Here is a 22,254-nt window from a genome sequence, read left to right as displayed (position 1 = left end):
TTTCCCTGGGAACCGGGTGCAGCTTTTCCACCAAACCTTTCTGCTATATCTGTGCTCTCTCTGTGCTCAGGTCACAATGAAAGCTGCAAGAAGCTAAAATTGGGTACTGCACCATTACTAGCCTGTACCTCAATTTAGACACTAGAAAAAAACCCAAATTTCAACGACTGGGGAAGCAAAACACCAGGGTCTACTGGTTTTTCTTCAGTAGATTTCTGGAAAGTAAGTGAGAGGAATAATGAGCAGCTTTTCATGTTCTTTAACTTAACTTTTTAAAAAATCATGTTTCTATCCAGACAGGGATTTAAAAAAACCTCCCTTCTAAAGACAATATCTTTGTGATTAATGGGTAAATGAGGGAGTTGTAAGGAAAATAATTAAAGCAAATAAATGTTTCTGTAAATGTACCTCAACCCCACAATACTGAAGTTCTCTATTATGCCTTTAAATTTTTGGATATTAAATTCAGATACCTGACGGCTATAACTCATCAACATCACTCCTGACTGCACATGTGCCCATGCTATTTTTGAAAAGCAGCTGTTAGCATCAAGAAGACCACAGGCAGCAGTCTGACAGGTTATGTTGTTTTATATTTCCATCCATTGGCTCTTCAAGACAACAGTGTGAGTACAAAGATGAGTTTGGTGGCCGTTCATTATATGTCAGATATTTAGCAGTAATGATGGGAGAAACCTTTTGCCCTAAAGGTAAAGCAGGAGAATTTGCTCTTTAGTGCAAAATTTAGGACGCTTTGCTTCTGCCTCTGCATCAAAACATGAATGTGAGCAGGTACAAATTGGAAGTGGTACCAGGATATTCCCACTAGAGTTCACTTTGCAGAATTAGTGCAAAAGTCTTATAGCAGCTAATGCGTAACACAAGGATGAAAGCCTTCAATATAGAGCTATAGAATGGTTTGGATTGGGAAGGACCTTAAAGATCATCTAGTCTGCCATGGGCAGAGTCAAAGACCCATCAAACACTGCCTGGAACACTTCCAGGGAGAGGATTAATTACAGCATATGGACTTTTTTCTCAGATTATCCTCTACTTTATAAAAAGTAACTTCAAGTTGTCAGTAAATCACAGTTATATATAGCAGACATGGGGGAAAAGGTATTGAAAACCATGAAACTTGCCTTCACTTTCCTGGCTGACTCTTGGGAGTGATCTATTCATAATTTTACATTCCCCTGCTATACTGATATCATCAATAGCAACAGTAGCATTTGCTGTTAGAATAGTACCTCGCAAGATAATCTGTAAAGACAGAAAAAAAGTTAATTTATTAAAGGTAACATGATAAAAAGACACAAACACACACACACATTTATTTATATATTACTTTATAATTTATGACATCTGCACGTGAACGAAATAGTTCCTACAACACACTCTGAACATCAGCCAGGAAAAACTACAACTGAGATTTGGTCAGGTCAGAAATTTGCTCCTCCACTGTCAAAGCCATAACTACTTTTACCTAGGGAAAGTTATGCAACCCAGATGACCTTGCTTCAATCAAAACTGTTTAAAGTCATCACTATTGAATGAATGGTCTTCCTGCTGGAACACATAAAAATTATATATCTTCTTAAATTAGCTATTCAAATATGATGATTTACACCACCATTTAATTGTGTTCATCTATACTGTGCCTGATGAAGTTAGTAATGTGGGGATAGATTGTAGGGATAATGTAGGGATAAATGTAGGGATAGCTTGAAGTACCTGCGCTGTCAGCCTCACCTCTGTGTCTGGGCAGATCATGGAGCAGATCCTCCTACAAGTTATGCTAAGGCACATGGAGGACAGGGAGGTGGCTTGAGACAGCCAGCATGGCCTCAACAAGGGAAGTCCTGCCTGACCAACCCAGCGGGCCTCTGCATCAAGGGTTATGGATCCCATATCTGGACTTCTGTAAAGCCTTTGACATGGCCCCCACAACATCCTGCTCTTCAAATTGGAGAGAGATGGATTTAATGGAGGGATTGTTAGATGGATGAAGAATTGGTTGCATGGTCACATCCAGAGTTTGGTGGTCAATAGCTCAGAGTCCTGACGAACATCAGTGAGAAGCGGTGCCCCTCAGGGGTCCATATTTGGACCAGTGTCATTTAATATCTTCATTAATGGGATCTAATGCACCCTCAAAAAGTTTGCAGTAGTGCACCAAGCTGAATGGTGCAGGTGACACACCTGAAGGACAGGATGCCATCCAGAGGGACCCGGACAACCTCAACAAGTGGCCCATGGGAATCTCATGAGGTTCAATATGATCAAGTGCAAGGTGCTGCACCTGGGCTGGGGCAACCCCCAGTATCCACACAGGCTGGGGATGAAGGGATTGAGAGCAGCCCTGCCCAGAAGGACCTGGGGGTGCTGGTGGGTGAGAGGCTGGACATGACCCAGCCATGGCACTCACGACCCAGAGAGCCAAACGTGTCCTGGGCTGCACCAAGAGCAGCGTGGGCAGCAGGGCAGGGAGGGGATTCTGCCCCTCTAATCTGCCCTTGTGAGACCCCAGAATATTGTGTCAGGCTCTGAGGTCCCCAGCACCTATTGGAGTGAGTGTAGAAGAGGTCACCAGGTCACCAAATTGATCAGAGTGATGCATCGCCTCTCCTGTGAGGAAAGGCTGAGAGAATTGGGTTTATTCAGCCTCAAAATGAGAAGGCTCTGAAATGACCTAATTGCAGCCTTCAGTACCTGAAGGGAGCCTACAAGAAAGATGGAGAGGGACTACTTACAAGGTCATATAGTAACAGCACAAGTGGAGTGGATTCAAATTTAAAAAGAATGCATTTGGATAGTGGGAAGAAATCCGTTACTTTTAGGGTGGCGAGGCACTGGAACGTTACCCAGGAAAGTTGTGGATGCCTCATTCCTGGAAGTGTTCAAGGCTAGGCTGGATGGAGCTCTGACCAACCTGGTCAAAAGAAAGGTGTCCTTGCCAATGGGGGTTGGAACAAAATAATCTTCAGGGTCCCTTGGTGTTTGTTACTAAAAGTTATTCTAATGCTTAGAATACTGAAACAATGGCTATGCTCTTTCATAGATGGATCTATGGAAAAAGTTGTGTTAAATTCTTTTTCTTATGACCATTAAAGAATAGAAAGTCTCCTTTTATATTCCATCATTAAAAGTAAATTAATTCTAAAGGCCAAAGTAAAATATCTTTTTGAAAGCAATGTAAATGTGATATATAGTTACCTGAAAAGGTAATTTCTCAGCCACACTTCCTACAGGTATATCAACTTTTTTCCAGGTCATCTCAGGCAATCCTGAAATGTCATGTAATTTTTCCAAACTTCCATTTAATGCAGTCCTCTTAAAGACAGAAAGCTGGGAATCCTGGGACAACCAGTACCAAAATCTTACCTGTTGAAAGATTTTTTAATGAAAAGCTTTAAAAAAATATATAATCAATCTGCAATAAATTCAGTACCAAGTAATATATGTACCTCATGACAAAGGCAGACATGATGGGTCTAAGCACAGACTTGGCACAAAAGACGGGGATGTTTGAAATCACAGAATGTTGAGGAGCCATACCATGTCAAAAGACAAAACTGTATTTAAAACTAAAGCTTATTTTTACAATTTACTTTTAACTTGTATGTATCAACTGGTGCAGACTGAATTATATGACTTCCCTTAACTTCTTTATCATAGTAAGCACTTAGAGACTTCTCAAAGGTTATTTTTCTTTACAAATGCTGGATATATGACAGTTTCATAGGCATGTTAATCTCAGAAGAGCAATCACTGAGATTCTTGTATGAAGGAAACCTTATGATCTGTTATTTGTAAAATCAACATAAATGAATACAGAAGACAGATTTTTAAAAGAATCTATTCATCTCCTGAAATAAGCAGATTGACCAATATATGGGAGGAAAATACAAGAACTGTATGTGGGTGAGGGGGCTTGTGAGGCAGAAAAGATAAGAAAACAGTGAGAATCACAGTTCACTCCCCTGCAATACAGAGTAATTTAATAAATTTAATTTATTTTTTGTACTGATACATTATTTTTTTTAATAATACCCAGGAACAAATTCAGCTGAGAACTGAGGGAAAGAAATAAGATTTTCAAAGACTAATTTTTTTCTTTCCCCCTGAGTCCTTCCTGCTTCTCTACACAGACAAAGATTAAAATTTCTTCAACTGCAGTGTCCTTACTTCCTTGCAAAAGCCTTGATATTGATAATACTTGTCTCTTCATGAAAGTAAAACAAGAGCTGGATCAGTCATGCAGAAATATTCCTGTTAAAACATACTGCTACTTTTTAATATCATCTAGCTTCAGGTCTGGCAGACTCAGTCTCTCAACGTTTAATTTTACCACCACTTATGAAAATCATGTCTTGTATAAAATAATCATGATCCTTATTAATAAATTTAAATACTTTCCTGTAACTCATTCCCTCAGCAAAAAAGCTTAAGAAATTGAAAGCAGCAGGTATACAAGCACTTTCCAAATTGAGGTGTTTGAAGAATTACACTCTAAACAATTTAGATGGTTTTTGTTTTTCGAACAGCTTTTCAAATAAATTTATGTTTTCATTAAGTAAGAAATAATGTTACCTTCCTTCTTTATGTCTACATGTCCTACTATACAATGACTATTGTGCCCATTAAAGAGCCATAAACAGAGAGCTGTGACTAGAAATTTGCTTCTACAAGTGCAAAAACCGTGAGCTAAATGAAGATGTTTCTTAACTTACATCTACAAAAAGACCCAGCTACCAGAAGCTGCAGAAAGAAGTTACTTCTAAGCTTCAATTAACCAGAAAGGAACAATATAAATCTGTTACCCTTCAACTCAAATATTTTTTTTTTTATCAACCAGAGCTAAAGAACTTGTAAAGCTAGTAATAAACATAGATCTCTTTGTGTAGATCCTTTTATCCTCTCAGTGGGATATCCAACAGAGGGCATCATCTCACATTAATAGGCAGAGAGCGTAACACATCCTAGTGAGCAACCCCTATTCGTTGCTCTTTCCCAGAAATAAAAGTCTGCAGGGATAATGTGGCAGAAAGCCAAACTTCCAGCCCTCAAAAACACTCTCCTGACAGACACGTACCGTTAGGTAAGAACTTGCTCTAGCTTTTGTTGGATCTAAGAATTTTAAATTCATTCAATACATGCATACTTATAATAAAACTTTTTTCTTTTCTCACTTTTGAAGTGGAGAAAAATATGTGCATCCCTGCTGCATCTGTGTTTATTTTGAATGCAGACCAAACTCTGCAAAAGATCTTACTAGAATAATTCATTGATTCAGTATCAGTGGTGCCCAGTTTGCCTTAAGGGTTTCTAAGATAAATTAATCTGAATCTGAAAGGTGCTTATCTCCTCAGCATCAAAGTCAACAAAAGTGAGATGGAGCTGTCTAAACAAATGTGCTGTGAGTACAAAGGCTGTTGGGTGTCCCAGGAGTAGTGCACACACAGGGCTTCCATGGGATGGTTCAGGACTTCTGAGTTCCCTGCAGCAGCATTCTGCTTGAGTTTATCCTGCATATACATTATTTCTGACCTTCTACAACACTAAGAAGTCACGTGAAGATTAAGAACTGTGAGATTGCCTTAAGGGATTGCAAGAAACTGTTCTTGAATTGTTTCAGAGGCTTCTGCTCCTCAGCTGCAAGTGGCAGCTATTCAGCTGAGATCTGGTAACTCACTGATGTTTATAGTCCAAGTGAGCTGCAGTTTTGAGTAGAACAGATTTAGCTAAGCTAGCACTTGTTTCTGGTCCGTCAGACAAGATAAAACCTAAGAAGCCTAGATCCTGCTGGAATAAAATTCTGCTGCTTGTTGGAACTTCTAAGTGCATCTCCTTATTTTCTGACTTATTCTCTTTTTTAAAAAAAAGTTTTCTCAGTGGAATTAACAGTTTCTGTTCTACATTGAGTCTTAAAAGTTAAGCAACCAGTCTAAATTTCATTTTGTTTCTTTAAGTCTTCTTTTTTTTCACAGAACATAATAAAATTATTTTGGCAACTTTTCTCTGTCTTTTCCTTTTCTTCTCTCTTTTTAAATGAGAGGGGATTATACAGTATCAGAAGAAAACCACATCATAACTACACAACTTAACTTCTCCCAAGTATGGCATAAGCATTGAAAAGTTACAGAATACAAAAAAAAATTTAAAAAAACCTCTTAGGAAAGAAGAAATAAAAAGGAAAAAGAGGTACAAAACTGAACCATGTCTATTAATTTTATTCAGTGGCCAAAAGGACAAATAAAAATACAAGTGTGAATGTAGTGAATAGTTGTTGTTCATATTTATTTCTTCAAGTTTTGTTTTAAAAATACAGAATTTTTTTGAAAATTAAAACCATCTAGTTATAAAACTATTTTCATTTTTCATCTAATATTTTTCTATTTTTTGTTCCTCCTGATTAATTTTTTCCTGCTACCTGTCTCATTTTTCAGCTCAACCACTATCCTGGCTGGTTGCTTTGCTTTCATTTGCAGAGCCACAAGACATCTGAAAAAAATCCACATTTCAAAGTAACTCCCAAGTACTGCACTGATCAGCTTAAAAAGCATCCTCCTCAAACTATGAATTTAAGTTTAGTGCATGTCTGGGGTATGGTAGCTAGTTCTCTCTGGTCACACCAACACAGCCTATGTGCATAGTGACTTCAAACCATAGGTGTCCCATTATGGAGCCCTGGTTATGTGACTTTCCTGTCTGCAGACAGCAGAGTGGCTGTCTGATAGAGCCCTGTTATCATTGTCCAGATACCTTTGCCAAAGTGCACAAAAGCCCGGAGCATGTCCCGAAATCAGTCACCTGCTGGGTGCTTTGAGAAAGAATAGTAGTAATCAGATATAAAAATTTGGCAGCAAAACAGTAAAAATAGCTTTCTTCTCTGTCCTCCCAAAGCATTAATCTTTAACTCCTTCCACTGGTATTGATATGGAGCCCTCAGCAGCAGCACTTAGAGCATGAAGAATATCTGACCTGCATCAGCTGAGGGATAGGTCACAAAAATGGGGACAGTTCATATCAAAGTGTTACCTGGCAGCAGGAGAGCCCAGGGACAAGGAAAGGGCTTCCCAGGTGAGACATGGCCATCTTTGTGCTCCTCTGATGTGATCCGCTGAAGTAAATGAATGATCCTGTAAACAAATTTTATTTTCAAGTATGAGAAGTATGTCATGTTCCAATGGCAAATGGCTACCTCGGAGAGGTAACTATATGCTTCATGAGACTCATAAACCTTTTTCATAGATCAAAACAATCTAAACTGCTTTGCCATCAGTTCAGTCTCTGCGTATAATGAGGAGAGTGTCATAGCAGGCTGTGACAAGCAATGTCTATGTGGGTAAAGACAAAACAGAATTGCCAAATGCTCCTGGCTCTTCCCTCTTGTAAAATTGTCATGACTGATTTCAAAGACAAGGAGAGAGGGAGAAGGAAATAAGATTTTTTTGGGCAGGTATTGCTGAGACCACCATGTCATGGTGCGTGCAAGCACATAAACCCAAGGAAGTGACTACAGAGCCCCTCAAAGGCAGTTCAGGTGCTGAGAGCATTACTGTGCAGATCCACTGGATGTATTTTTTATGTGCTTTCCTCAAGAAAAAGCTTTAAGATCTCCAACCTTTAAACTCTACAAGTATTACCCATCACCTTCACATGTTGCCCATCCACTCTCTGCACAGACTGGGGAGAGCAGAGGAGCTGCAACACAGAGAGCCCTGGAGATCAAGCAACAGAGACCTCAGCCAAGATCCCTAAAGGACACATTTTAATTGGCTTAAATATTGTTTCAAACAGAATTTAAACCAGAAATTATTTCCTTTAGGGTACAGTATTCATTGTCAGCACAGCCCAGCCACTTTTAAGCATGCTAACAATGTTGCAGACCACAGGAGCCAATGGAATAAGCTGTATTTTCTCATGGGGTCCACAGACTTGACATTGTTGTCTGTGCTAGTGGGGATGAAAGCTTAATTAAAGATCTAATCTGAACTCTGGCAAATGCACTGCATTTGGATTTGAACTACAGCAGATGTGCTTCAGACAAAGGTAGGGAAGGATAAACATTTTCAAGGGGCCCTAAAGCAGCATATTTTGAATGCCGTCAGTGCTGCCTTTGCTGAATACTGAGACTTTTTCATGAAAGTCTATGCAAAACAACACTAAAGGCTCAGTCTTTTTTGAGCATTTATATTACACATATTGCCTTACATCTTGGAAAATCAGCTATTGTGCTGCCACAGTCATACTCCTTAGCCACTTATTTCCCATGGATCTGTAATGAAGCTGAGGGTTAGGTCCAGCCCCACGTGAATAATGGCATTGCTTTAGCAAGGTTGGCACAAAGAGGGGACCATTCCAGCTCCCTGTACAAACAGGAATGCTGCATTCCACAGCATGAGGGAAGCTCCCCTCATTGGAATGCAAGGGTACTTCAAAGGACCCTCTTTAATTTGCAGCTGAGCCTCTACCGTAGTCTTGTTAAGATCTTCATTAATCAAAATTTGCTACTGCCCTCCCCAGGAGAGAAGGGAGATGACCACTCTGCGGTACTAAAAGGAACAGTTGCAACTTGAAGGATGGTGATTTAATGTTGGCAAAAACTTGCTCAGATTCTGGAATCCTAATTCTGAAGTCCCGGCTGTAGCAGGCACAATGATAGATTGGAACAAAACCACCTCAGAAATACCTTTTCAGCTAATTTATACAGAGAATGCAACATTACTGGGCTTCAGAGGTGGGGCATAGTAACCTCCAAATCTGCTTGAGGCTTCAACCTGCAGCAGCACTGAAACAAGCTTGTAAAAATTCAGGTGTCAAAGCAACTGAAGTGAAGCAGCACATAGCTCCACATGGGTGATGTTAATGTGATTCTAGGGCTGCCAGCAGCCTTCCTTCTGACCACATTACCCCTCAGATCTCATCAGCACCTAGAGCAGAGAAAGACACAGGCTGATCAGTGCACACTTCTGGAGCTTTGAGTTGGAAACCTCTAACACAGCAGTGTTTACATAAAGTTCAGTAATGCAGACCCAGTCCCACACTACAGGGAAAACAGAATCGAATATCAAACAGCTGCTGAGAAAAGTGAGTAGCAACTTTGGCGCCCTTCATCACATGAGGACCAGTGGATAAAATATGACTGTTCATTTAGAATCATTCTATAGCAGGCACATACATACTTTACCCACCACTGTCTCTCAGGAGAATTTTAATCCTGAGGTTCCTGTACCTGAGGAGGAATATTTAAATGTCACATTTCTTTAACATGAACATGGTAGAGAAGTGTGGAGGTCTGGCTGCAGATAATATACATAATTAATTAAATCTAATTTAGAGGGGCTCTGGACTGCAACACAGATTTCAATCTTATCTTCACTGGAAGCAGTGCAATAGATACATTTTAATAAAATTAAAGTCACAGAATACTTGTCAATATTATTTGACAATGAAAAACATGCTTGGTAGTTTTATTTTTATGGAGTGGGCTATAATAACATTTTCACTTTGGAAAAATTTTTTTAACAGTCCTCTTCTGGAATAAAATGGTTTTCCAGCTGAATACATTTTATGGCAAATACAGGCTGAAGGAAAGACAACTCTTTAAAGGAAATTATACTCCCTCTATTTTTCCCAGACAATATGGATTAATTTCACTGGACTCTACGAAAAGTTGTTTGTCCAAATAATGCTTCCAAGAATGGCCCCTATGTGAATATTGGGTAAACAATGGTTATGATATGCACAAACAAAGTCAGCTGTCAGTTCAAAGGTCAATATCTCAGAAAAACTGCATTGAGTCTCATATCTCACTGATTGTGCAAGCCAAAAATAAGGGTTACAAAGACAGAGTAACTAGATCACAGCTAAAAAATATTATCTCCCACAGGCTGGCTTTCTGTAACATATTACCTGTGTTATTTACATACTGTGTGACATCCATTTCAAATCAGTTTTTATTATCAGTCTGTGACCACTTACAAGTAGGAATTTGCATGACAGAAAAAGAAAAATAATAAGTCTCACCACAGCCCATATTATTTGTATGACCTCTGCCAGGGAGTTCTCTGTCCCAGGGAGCCTGTCCTTTCATTATGTTCCAGTCAGCATCACCTTTGCTCAGTGGCTTCCATCCACAAAGGTCAGTCTCAAAATCACATAAGGTGTAATTAGCTGTGGTAAGAACAACAACAACAACAGAGGATCAATAAGTTGAACTTGATGCAACAGTTTAATGCCACAGCTCTGCCTGTTTTGTACTTAGATGTACTTAGACTGTTGAAGAAGCAAAAAATGTGTTTCAGGTTATTCAGAGGGATAATTAGTTCTAGAATACAGGTAACAGGTTGGGCAGGCCCTTTCTTTCATAATCAAACTCAGAACCATGAAAAAAACTACCTATAAGAGAATAAGCATAGTAAAGATCTGTACATAGATTGCTGACATATTATAAAAATAATTTAAAATATTTTTAAAGAAGAATTGCATCAGTATTTTAGTTATGAATGTGCGAGAAAAATCAAATGCATTTAGGGCTTAAAATATATGGAAAGGAAAGATGAATTAAGCTTTCCTTTAATTTATTTTTGAAAATGAGATTTAAATTTATCAATTATTCAGATTGCCTAGAAATTTTTATTGCAAAGTGAAAGACGACTTTCTCAGCTGGTATGAATAAGACCAATTTAAATTGTATAAAAATTTCACACACTCCTACATTGATTGAGTACAAATAATTATTTTGATAAGAAAGTTTTATACCCAGAGTTTTCTTTCCTGGTCCAGAACAGCTTCCTAAGGCACTACAGCTAACTCCTGGGGTCACTTATTGCAATTGCAACCATTATTCTAGAACTGTATTTATCACTTTCTGCTCCCACAGCACATTTATCTGATCATATCAGCCTCACATCATATATATTACTCCAATTTTCAGATTGTACAAAACCAAAATGAAATGCATCTTTCTTTAAGCATCATTGCAGCAAAGCTAAATACTGAAAGTTTCCAAAGAATATAGTGGTTATTGAGCAGCTAAATCTTAAGGTAGAAAATAAACCACAAATATGAGCGTCTCTTATCTGGCTTCACCATATACATTAAAATTTGATGGTGCGTAATTTTTTGTTTAGTGCAGCATATTTAGTTTAAAATGAAACTTGGCTAACTTATTTGATTAAATTTTCATGCTTTTCAGAAGGTATCTTTTTAATTAGACTTCAATTGCTAGTATATTAATGTTGAACATGCAAATTGATATCCAAGACTAAGCTGTTTTGGTAATTAATGCTATATCTAGACATTTTGCTTTCCTTAGCTAAGCAGTCTTGAGAGAACCAATGTGACACAAAAAGACAAACATTGTTTGCTTAAATATCTCTCTCTCCTGGCCTCCCTAAACCCCACACAAGGTCTTCTGCATAAACAGCTGACTGCAGTGTCTGCACAGTAATATCCAAGAAGACATCCATAAATAACCCTGTAGGTACCAAAGAAAATGAGTTAAAATAATGGTTTAAATATGAAACTAAGATCAAAATAGTACTAACAACTATTATTTTACAGCCCTAAAAGGTATTTAGCATGGAAACATTTTTTTAATTATTATTTTCTTTTAACTGGAGGCATTTGTGACCTCAAAAAGATTTGTTATGCTGATAAAAACAACAGCTTTTTTTGTGATCAGGGCCCATCATTGCCCTTGATGTTCAACGGGAAGAGAGGTGGTGAAATCAGCATTTCTTACATTGGTAGCCTGTAGTACAATTTCTTCTAACCCTATAGATATAGAAAGAAATATATCAACATCCCTTTTTATGCTGAATATATAAGCAGTGGGGGAAAAACAAGACATGCATACACAGCAAAACATGATCCCAAAAGAAATTGGTATTGTCCAGTTGTCCAGTCATTTTTACAAACTTTTTCAACTCTGAACACAATTATAAAGGTAGGAAGAACATTCGTGGTGGTGCACTTTGGAGTGTTTTTTGGTTGATGATCATGGTTGGGTTTCGTTTTTGTTGATGATGGTGGTTGTTTTGTTTTTTTTTTTCTTCTGGGTGGTGGAGAGGAAATAGAATATGGTAATGCTCACCACACTTTAGATGCTAAATGATTTTTTTTCCACCTTTCACATGAAATTTAAAGCTCTAAACAAGCACCCAGTTATGCAGAAATACTGACCAGAGTCAATTACCAAACCCAAGTGTTGCCCCTATGTAGTATCTGGAAGTGATACTTCAATTTAAAAGTGTAAATATGTTGTAGAACAGCTTGCCATCAACTGTGAGTGAAATGCACTTGTCCAAATTAACAGTCAAACTTAATCTTTATCCCTACTTAATTCTAAAAATTTAAGGGAGGCTTGTAAATATTTAATCAAGCTTGAAAGAAAAGTTCTGTGCTTTGGCTAAAATCCAAATCCAAGTAAGAGAGTTTTTCAGTGTGTTTTTTCATTCCTCAAACATTAATCAACCTTAAGAAATGTGCCTTTCCTATCAAACATTCAGCATTTTTATCTGTACCTTCAAGGGATTATAGATAATCTTTCACTATCCATAGTAGGAAAATAAGTGACTGCATAGCCTATAGTTTTTGAGTAGTCATGCTGCAGTTAAGTTTGACATAAAACTGTTTTCTGATGTATTTTGTCCCTTCCTACTGGAATTCTCAGTGCCAGAGCTTATCTTTTATATTTCACTAGGAAGATTTCAATGGATTCCAACTGCAGATACATTTTTGACAATTTGAGTGGAAAAGGAGTCAGTTCTCTATTTTAGACCTTTATAATTCAGCAAAACAGAAATGAAAATAGAAAGGAAACAACAATTTGCTTTCATTTTAACAGTAAGAAAACTTTGAATTTTTCTTTTTTAAAATTAATGTAAATATATCAGTATGGCTTCTTGTTCTCCACATGCACATACGAGATCAATGAACAGAGACTGACAATTTCAGGCAAATTCAGTGTCACAGGAAATGCACAAATGTTTAGTAAAACTAATGTTTCAGACTAAAAAGTGCTCTTTCCACTTCAATGTTGAATGTTAATAAAAATATTTGTGTCTGTGCTTACCTGCTGTGGAAGATTTCAAGGATTTGCAATTGTAAATTGCTATACTGTAAATGAAATGCTGTAAAAGCTACATGATGTTAAAATTATACAGGTTTCCGTCATTCTACATATTCCATATTCATAAATTATACAAATACTACAGAAAACTGAGAATACTTAAGGTAATACTAGAGGTGTTAAATTAAAAGCGGAAGAGGTAAAGATGGCTGTTTTAAGAAAGCTTCTAATTAAGCTAAATGAAGTGATCCTCTTTCAGAAATGCCTATAGGATAACCTCACCCCACAATAATTTTGAATTTACATGGATGCTGATGAGCAGATAATTTCCAGAAACACTACTGGATCAAAGTGTGATATTACCTGAAAATAGCAAATGCTTCCTAGACTTGTTTCCAAGCTGCTAGGACTGCTAGCGACTGATTCATTTGTATTTATGGGTTTATAAGTGTTGTGAAGTTTATGTATAAATAATGAAAAATAATAATAAGTATAGTGTTTGAAATATTAGTTATTTGACACAGTATTTAGTACAAAACTTCCTTTATATTGGGCGGGAAATAAAGAAAAGGCATCAACATGAAGAGGATCTTTATAGTCCTTTAAATTATCCAACTCCTGCTTCTCACTTTCTGTTCAAATATATTAACTAGGTTTTCATAATTTGTTATCATTCACTGAAATAAAAAATTTAGAAGTGATCACAAACAAGAGGTGTCAGAAAAGACATAATGAAAATGTAGAATTTATTAGTAAAATCTTTACTTTCATAACTTGACACTCCATTAGATTAATAGATTTTAACAACACAAAAAAAGATGTTACTATTATGCATAAATGTTTCCTAGACAACTTCCTAATTTTTGAGACTTTTAAGTCTCCTAGACTTAAATATGTATTTATATAAATGAGCAGAGATTAAACAGAAAGATTAGGAAGAGTTACAAAACATTTATGTGTTTGTTCTTGTAGTAAGTTGTGTTGTTATAACACTACTCATGTCAAATCAACATGATCAAAAAGAAACATTATTTTTAAATTTCTTATTATAATGAAAAAAATAAATTCTTAAAGGAGAGGAATCCTTCACATTAAGTACCAGCTGTCTGCCATTGTTTTGTTCAGTAGGAGATCTGTCAGCTCTTTCAGTACCTGACAACACTTCGACAGTAGGAAACTACTGAGGATGTGCCCAAGGATAGATGCTAAAAGACCTAATAAAGGCTAAAACATGCATCACTGTACCAGATAGGAAATTTTACTGAAAATCAATATGAATAAATATAGTGAACTCTAAACATCATGGAGGACAATATCAAGATCTTGTGGAAAATTGATATAATGGGAATAAAAGAACAAAGGACAAAAATAAGATTTTTTTCTTCACACCTTTTTTTCTCAATAGTGTGGAAAGTGTCTAAAAGATGAATCTTCTAAGCTGACTAAAACTCCTGAGTACCTATATTCCATTAGGGCCATCTTTCCTGGAAAGGTGTGTGGGAAGCATGGAAGACAATATTATCCATTAAAATGGGCCAACTTTAACAATAGTTATTGCTATTTTAAAGATGGCACATTTTTATGTGTTCTTTCTTCTCAGCCAGTAGCCACAGAAATAAGCAACTACTATTGGTACTTATACTCCAGAAAATAACCTGTTTCCACCTTCTTTTTGGGGGATGAATATACTTTTGTGCACTGCTCCAATGAAATGATACCTCTTCAAACTGTGAATCTCTCAACAATCCCTATTCCTTAGTTTCAACTGAGTGTCATACTTTCCTTAATTTGAAGAGAGTTAGTGGAGAATCAGTGTCAGTACAAAAACCAAAGTTAATTGCAGAAACAACAACAGAGAATGGAGCACTAGGCAGAGATTTTGAAGAACATTTTGCACTGATTGTGGCTCTCATCATTCCTTGTCCCAGCACCATAACTCTGGAGATTCCGCAAAGGACAGTGTTGAGAACATCAGGTCATTCTGACTTTTCCTTCTTGTGACAAATGTCTGTTTTTCTGACCCATCAACTTCACCAGGGCGGAGGAAATATTCCCAAAAATTCTACTGTGATCTTTAAAAGACTGACTAGATCTAGGTAATTTGTAATCTTTTGGTTACCCAACTTAAATGTCCAGTGTCTGAGTCACAGGCCTGTAAATATTTGGAGTTATCTTAATTTTCATCTTGTGTAGCATGATTAGAAGCTCCCTTCAACTGCAATAATTATTTTTCGTGATCTTTTGAAACCTAAAAATTATTCTTTTTTATTTCCACTTGCTCTTTACCACAATTCTTTTTCATTGTTATGAAGTGGGATTGCTAAATTGCTGAGAAATAAAGTCCAGCTTTGAAAATACAATTCACTTCCATTCCTCCCAAAGAACTTACAAGGACTCTCCACATTCTTACCCGTGGAGGTAGGACAGACACAGAGACACAGACACAGTATAGGGTCAAGCCTTGTAAAAATCCAAAAGAGTTCTCAGAGAGGGAGCCCTTACAGACTTTAATGTTTCCTTAGATTCTACCCAGAGATAAAACAGTATACCCCTTCCTATTTAAAATATTATTTCAGCATTTGCACATATTACTTGTTTCAGGGATAGCTCCCACATGGTTATTTAAGTAATTGAAAAAAATTAAGGATTCTGACTGCGAGTTTAAAAAATGGCTTGCAGTCACAAATATTTCCTGAAGTCTCATCAAGGAATTAGAAAATAAAATATTATCAGTGTTTTTAATCGTGCTACCTTGAGCAATACACAAAATTTTAATTGGCACGTCCCAGCAGCAATATATATATCATCACTGGTATCTTAAATATGTGCACATTTTTTAGGTTAAACACATATTTAAATGTTACTACCACAAGCAAACATACATACTTATGCATGCCCTGTAGTATTAATTTTAGAAGCGATAGGGTCCCTAAAGACGTTTTCACTTGGAGATCTAAAATTATTCAGAATTATTACAGACATTTTTCAGTAATTTTAATTATTTTCTTTTTACTCTTGCTTGTACAGTAGACACTGTGGTTTCTAAACAAACTTACCTTCAGCTGCAAATATAATGAAGATGTACCTTCTGAACTACATTTCTGTGGTGATTTGTATCATAGTGCAAATATAATGTCACTTAATGCATTTTCTGACAGTAATTCACAAAGAGTCTAAATTAGAAAACTGTTCAGAGAACAAATCCCAAGGCAGATTTCATTCCCTTGCAAATTAGGGTTATGAAAGAGGTATATAGGGAATATATTTAAGCAAAACCACAGTAAATGTTGTATTTTAGCAGATTATTAAATAAATTACCTGCTGTATCTAAAACATAATGATGAGGCCAGACAGAGGAACACAAAGCAATGGAAAGAAGAAAATGCTATGAACATTTTCTCTAACCTGTATGTCATTAAATATTCCAGGGGAAAAGAAGCCATAGAAATTTAAAGTATTTTTTCTAGTGATTTGTTGAAGGGAAATGTTCAGGTTTCACAGCACTCCTCAGCAGGCTGTCCCCCTAAAGCAATGGGGTTCACTCACAGCTGGTGGCTGGGTCCTCATCGCTGCCACCAGGGCAGTCCCGGTGAGAGTCACGGGCTGGTCCAGGGGCCACGGGCTGCCCATCCCTGCAGGGGGGTTCTTCCCAGGAGCACAAACCTGCTGGCTCTGATGGTGCAGCATCCAAGAGCTGGATGCTACTCAGGCAGATGAAACCTGCCCTGCTCTGGAGTGCTCCTTTAAACACAAGCTGTCAATAAAATATTTGCATTAACAGGCAACAGGGTGAAACTGATTTTTATTTACACAAAACAGTTCTAGGTGTAAAAAGGTGTAAAAGTGCTTTATAATTTCCATTGCAAAACTGTGGTAAATTTCAAACCAGAATCTGAAATTTTCCACGGCTATCTCATGTTGAAATTATGGAAAATTTTAAGCTGAAATTGGATGAATTCCAAGAGTGAAGTTAAAAAGAAAAAAAGTCTATTTTAAAGAAAAACCCCTAGTCTCATAAACCTTTAGCTAAAAACTAGTAACATCTCTGTGCTTTAGAAAGGTGTCCTGAAACTTAATATCCTAAAGAATCCATCTTCCTTTCTGAAGTGTCTTCAAAAGCTCATTTTGCAGATCTCCAAGAGAAAATTTCCATTTATAAGTGTGTAAATTGGGTTGGGGACTGTCCTTGGACATCAGCTGGCATAGCAGAGTTTAACAGTTGATAACTGTTTCATCACGTAAAACAAAATGGATGCACCCAGCCTCTGCTGGGGTGTTGGTCCCTGCCTGCTTGCAATCCTGGAACTGTTCTGGGCACTGGATTGGAGGTGGCTGATTTGCTTATGTCAAACCTTTCTACGAACCATGCCAATGTTTTAATTATTTGGACAATCACATGCCAATCCTGGGCATGCCAATCCTGGGCCTGTGCCTTCACCCTGCTTATTTTACTGCTGTTGACATGGACACAGAGATTCAAGGAGCATTTCTCTCTCTGACAGAGTTCCCTTGCTCTGAGCAGATTTAGCACAAGCTGATTTATAGCAATGAAATTCCAGAAGAGCATCTGTTGCTCCTGGGCATGGTGCAGCCCAGCTCTGCTGGCTCTCAAAGCAATGAAATTATCCCATTTGCGCTCTCAATGTTTCTTTTACCTGAGTAAAGCAGCAAGTTGGAGGAGGAAAGTTTGGATTCATCAAAAAGATTAGGATGGCAATAAAAGAAAGTGCTGAGAAAATAAAAATGAGCAGGAGTTAGAGGGATAAATAAAAATGGATTTGTGGGTTTTCACAGGCTGGGACATGACAGAAGTGTGAGTCTCAGAAAGTAGTTATGTGCAAGGATCACGAAGCACTGTGTTAGAGTATCTGACAAAACAGAAGAAAACTAGGACAGATCTGATTTGGGGCATAAACAGGAGGGTCTAGCACATTCCCCAAAGCCTGGCAATTAGGTTGGAGTGAAATCTCAAGAGGAATTTTTCTTTCTAAAATATGAGTTATATATGTCATTGTCTTCCACTAGAGAAAATTTCTTCAAAATTACAAAAGTTGTCTAATGCTTCCATGCTCTCTCTACCAGTTCAAAAAAAAAAGAATGCTGTGCTGAAAATATGAAATAAGCACAAATTTAAAAATAGTATGTTTCCTTCCCTAAGCGCAAGGGATCCTTGCAGGTTTTGTACAAGAATACACAGTTTTGGCTTCCTATTCATATATATACAACCTAAACAGATGTTTATTTCATTTTAGATACTACAGATAACTTAATTACACATCTACTTGTATATTCAGAATTGTCCTTGTGGGAAAAGGATAGACAGGCAACAACACACCCTTAGAACCTCCTAGCTTACTGAATGCATTCATTCTAACATCTGTCAAAATACCAATTCCTGCAGTGGGCTTAGTTTTTGTCCTTTCATAGAGATTATATTTTCAGCTGATTGCTGAAACAGTACAATATTATGGTTACTTACAGAACTACAAAAAATCGTAAATGGAAAGTTACTTAAAATTGAAATGTGTAAATTAATATAAAAATTAAGTAGCTGCAATTTAGCATTTATCTCTGTGTCTGAAATTTCAAGGAAAAGGCATCTTCCCAATTAGCGATTTACAAAATTTCACTGAAGTTCCACAAAGATCATTTACCTCATCTCACTTAACAGTATATATACATTTAAATGAGTTGGTAATTCCTGAGTTGGCCTCAGATGACTAATTAGAATCAGATGAGATTTTTATTCATTTTCTTGCATATTATTCAAATGCAGCAGCTTCTGTATGTCATGTTTGTGTAGATGTTTTCTTGAGCTACTGCCAGAGATTTACTCACATTGAAGCAATGAAAAAAAGCAAGACATTCAATATACACACAATTTTAACAAATTTTTAGGCTTCCCAGATGATTTACAAACAATGAAGTAAAGCATCTTCAAAAATTGAGCACATGCCTTTTTCATTCATACCTTTATATTTTCTTGTCCTGTTGGTAGGTGTATATTCACTTTGACCCATTCCTTCTTAGTCATGATGTTGCTTTCCCACAAGATATGCTCCTTCTGTAAAATGTAAAAAACAATGTTATAAAGATAATTTTTGTTCCTCCAGAAATTATTAATTATTGAGGCCATTTTTCATCCTCCATCTTTTCATCTCCCAGCCAAACAACTACATGTGTTTATGTGAAAAAAATACAGCTTCTCATATCCATTTGCAATCTTTGCACTGAGGTCTATTGAAGAGATGTTTACTGTGACTAAACAGACTAATAATATAATTATCAGGAGTTGAGTTGGTAGAATTAACATTAATTAATATGTAAATTAAGCCATATTATTCCTGAATTTAACAATATGTTTCCATGGTGTTCTCTACATAAGCTTCCTTTCATAAATAACTGCTTATATTATGTTGTGTAATTAATTAGATTTAGTTCTCTTAGAACTCAAGCTCTGGTCTGCCAGAATTACCCAATCAATTGAGCTAATTTTTTTTTTTTTAATCTGTAAAGCAAGGACACAGGGTAACACCTAACAACTTTTACTCATGATCTGAATTACCTTAATCCTCCCATTTTAATTCCACCTCTTAAAGGTAACAGGAAGAGTGCTACATATAGCAAGGCTCCCTGTATGCAAGCCCTTTTGATTCAATAATCTGGCAGAAGTATCTCACACTCACTCTGCTTCTGGTCATGAGCCCACTTGGAGCATACTGAGGCAGAAAGGAAAGAAGGCAGAAATTTGAACTTTATATACCCACACAAAATCTTTTCAAGAAGCAGTTGCAAAATAGAGCAAAACCAAAAAGACAGAAAAAACCCGCAGGAAAAGTTTAGGCTATACATACAAACAGACTCACTATTAAAAATATCAAATATTGAGACACCTTTTAGGAAGCTGCAAGGTATTGGTCATAGCTTTTCCACAAAGGATATTACAGAATTAGTGGCAGTTCAGGAAAAGATGCAAAGCAGGATAAGAGAAATGGAGTCTCTTGTATGACAAGAAAGTATAAAACAATTTATCTTACAGGAGATTAATAAAAGGGGTTATTATAGGCATGTGAAATGTTATCAGTACTATAGACAAGGACAGTTATCTTTTTTCCTGTTTTATAATATAAAAGAGAGGAGAAATGTGCTGTCTACTGCTTGATAGGCTGTGAGCCAGCAGAAGAACATTGAAATTATTTGTGACGTACAGACAATTAGTGCTCTTTTCTTACCAAGGCCATTCTGATATATTAGCAAAGCTGGAAGATTAAATCTCCATTGAACATGTGTTCAAAGATCATCCAAAAAAAAAAAAAATAAAAGAAATGTTGGATAACTGCAAGACAAGGCCAAGGCAACACACTAATTCCAAACACTCAATGACAGAAGAGATCAAATTGGATAAAGCTCATGGCATACTTGATTTCAGAATTAAAAGTCAGCTGTGAGTTTCTGCATTAGTATAGGATGTATTTGTTCAATTCTTTACATGACATATTCAGCAAAAGTCTTCTGATATTGAGAACACCTCATTTTGTGTAAAACTTGCTTCATTTTGCTAAATAATTCAGCTTCTAAAGGAAATCTCTCAGCCTAACCATATCTTAGGCACATATGAGACACAGAAAAGGATGATGTACTAGGAACCATATTGCATGGAAGGTTAAAACCATAGCCTGTGGTTAAATTTCTGCTTTTATTTAACATGCTCCCTCCCCACCTGCATGTACAAACCCTTCAAACACATTTGTATATCTTTTGGGAAGCACTGCATTTGCTGAGTATTTGACTGGATGCACCTTGATACTATAATTTTGTTCACGTTCAAATAACAGCTTGGAAACCCAGCCCCATGACCATTTTTCTCCCAAGCTAATTTTACTACAGCAGTAGTAAATAGCTTGTAGCAGTAAACTTGAGTTTTCTGTACAGTAGCCAGACTTTCTGAGACTTTTATTTACACTAAAAGCTGTAAGTCTCCTCAGATGAAAGAGTATTTTAAGCAGATTTTACCCTGTGATTTTATACAGCTCTAAAAAGTCAACAATATCATTTTCCTTCCTCACAATACTTGTAGTATTCACCCTGCTTGTCCTATTCTTCCACCTCTTTGCTACAAATGGGTTAACCCCTCTAGCACATTCCTTGTGTCACTAGCCTTCTTCCAAAATATGGAAGGTGTTGCTTTTCCAGTACTTTCCTTCAAGATTTATTTTGGTGATGCAGGGGAGCGGTTGCTCAAGATAACTTTACTCTATTCCCCTTACTGTGATATATTACTATCAATAAACAACCTTTTGTAAAGCTAAAATGGGCAAGAATTGTTCCTTTTCCCCACAATCTTTTTTTTCTGACATAATGCCACTCAGATTTGAAGGATGGAAGAGAAATCACAACTTTTTATAAAGGTCTCTATCTATAAAATATTTTTATCTTTTTTTTTTGACATTTCTCTATCGATACCTGCACTGCTGTGCAACTGCACCCATTATTTTGTCCCTACTTCTCTTTCCAGAGAGTAATTTGCAACAAAAGCTTATTTTTTCCCCCACAATGATTAATCAACTTTACCTTCTGTAGAGGAGTGTACTCACATGACTTTTGCAAGTGTTGTTGAACACACAGAAAAATTTTAGTGCATTAGGATATAAATATACTTGCATGTATAAGCATTAGTTGAAATTATCTTTTACTGCCTAATTTCTGGATCTTTTAAAGCCATACAAGATGTAAAGATTAAGGCAACAAAAGGAAGAAAAATAAGCCCATTACTTAAAGGGAGTAACAAAAAAGTAATGAACAGCAAGTGATAGACTCAACATGATATTATTTGGTTTCCATTTTTACTGAAAATATTAAAATTTATCTGTCAGTTAACAGACAGTTAATTTTGCTAATTGAATGTACAAACTGGGGAATGAGATGCTGGAGAGCAGAGCCATGGAAAGGGACCTGGGGGTCCTGGTCCATGGCACGTTGAACCTGAGCCAGCAGTGCCCTGGCAGCCAGGAGGGCCAACCCTGTCCTGGGGGGCATCAGGCACAGCATGGCCAGCAGGGCAAGGGAGGGAATTGTCCTGCTCTGCTCTGCTCTGCACTGGGGCAGCCTCACCTCCAGTGCTGGGGGCAGTTCTGGGTGCCACAATATAAAAAATAGATTTAACTGTTATTGTC

At 37.0% G+C, this 22,254-nt stretch overlaps 1 protein-coding gene across 1 annotated transcript in view; it reads right to left on the bottom strand.

The window, feature by feature from the left end:
* MALRD1 (MAM and LDL receptor class A domain containing 1) overlaps positions 1-22,254 on the bottom strand; it is a 271,411-nt gene that overhangs the window by 183,557 nt on the left and 65,600 nt on the right. The window contains exons 9-14 of the mRNA XM_014312109.1: positions 19,053-19,145; positions 16,628-16,835; positions 10,033-10,179; positions 7,042-7,142; positions 3,217-3,384; positions 1,143-1,263 (exon numbers count right to left, since the gene is read on the bottom strand). Coding sequence (XP_014167584.1) covers positions 1,143-1,263; positions 3,217-3,384; positions 7,042-7,142; positions 10,033-10,179; positions 16,628-16,835; positions 19,053-19,145 — 838 coding nt within the window. The remainder of the gene's footprint in view (positions 1-1,142; positions 1,264-3,216; positions 3,385-7,041; positions 7,143-10,032; positions 10,180-16,627; positions 16,836-19,052; positions 19,146-22,254) is intronic.

Source organism: Geospiza fortis, unplaced genomic scaffold (genome assembly GCF_000277835.1).
Source record: "Geospiza fortis unplaced genomic scaffold, GeoFor_1.0 scaffold138, whole genome shotgun sequence".
NCBI classification, from domain to species: Eukaryota; Metazoa; Chordata; class Aves; order Passeriformes; family Thraupidae; genus Geospiza; species Geospiza fortis.
This window is presented reverse-complemented; position numbering and strand designations above follow the sequence as displayed.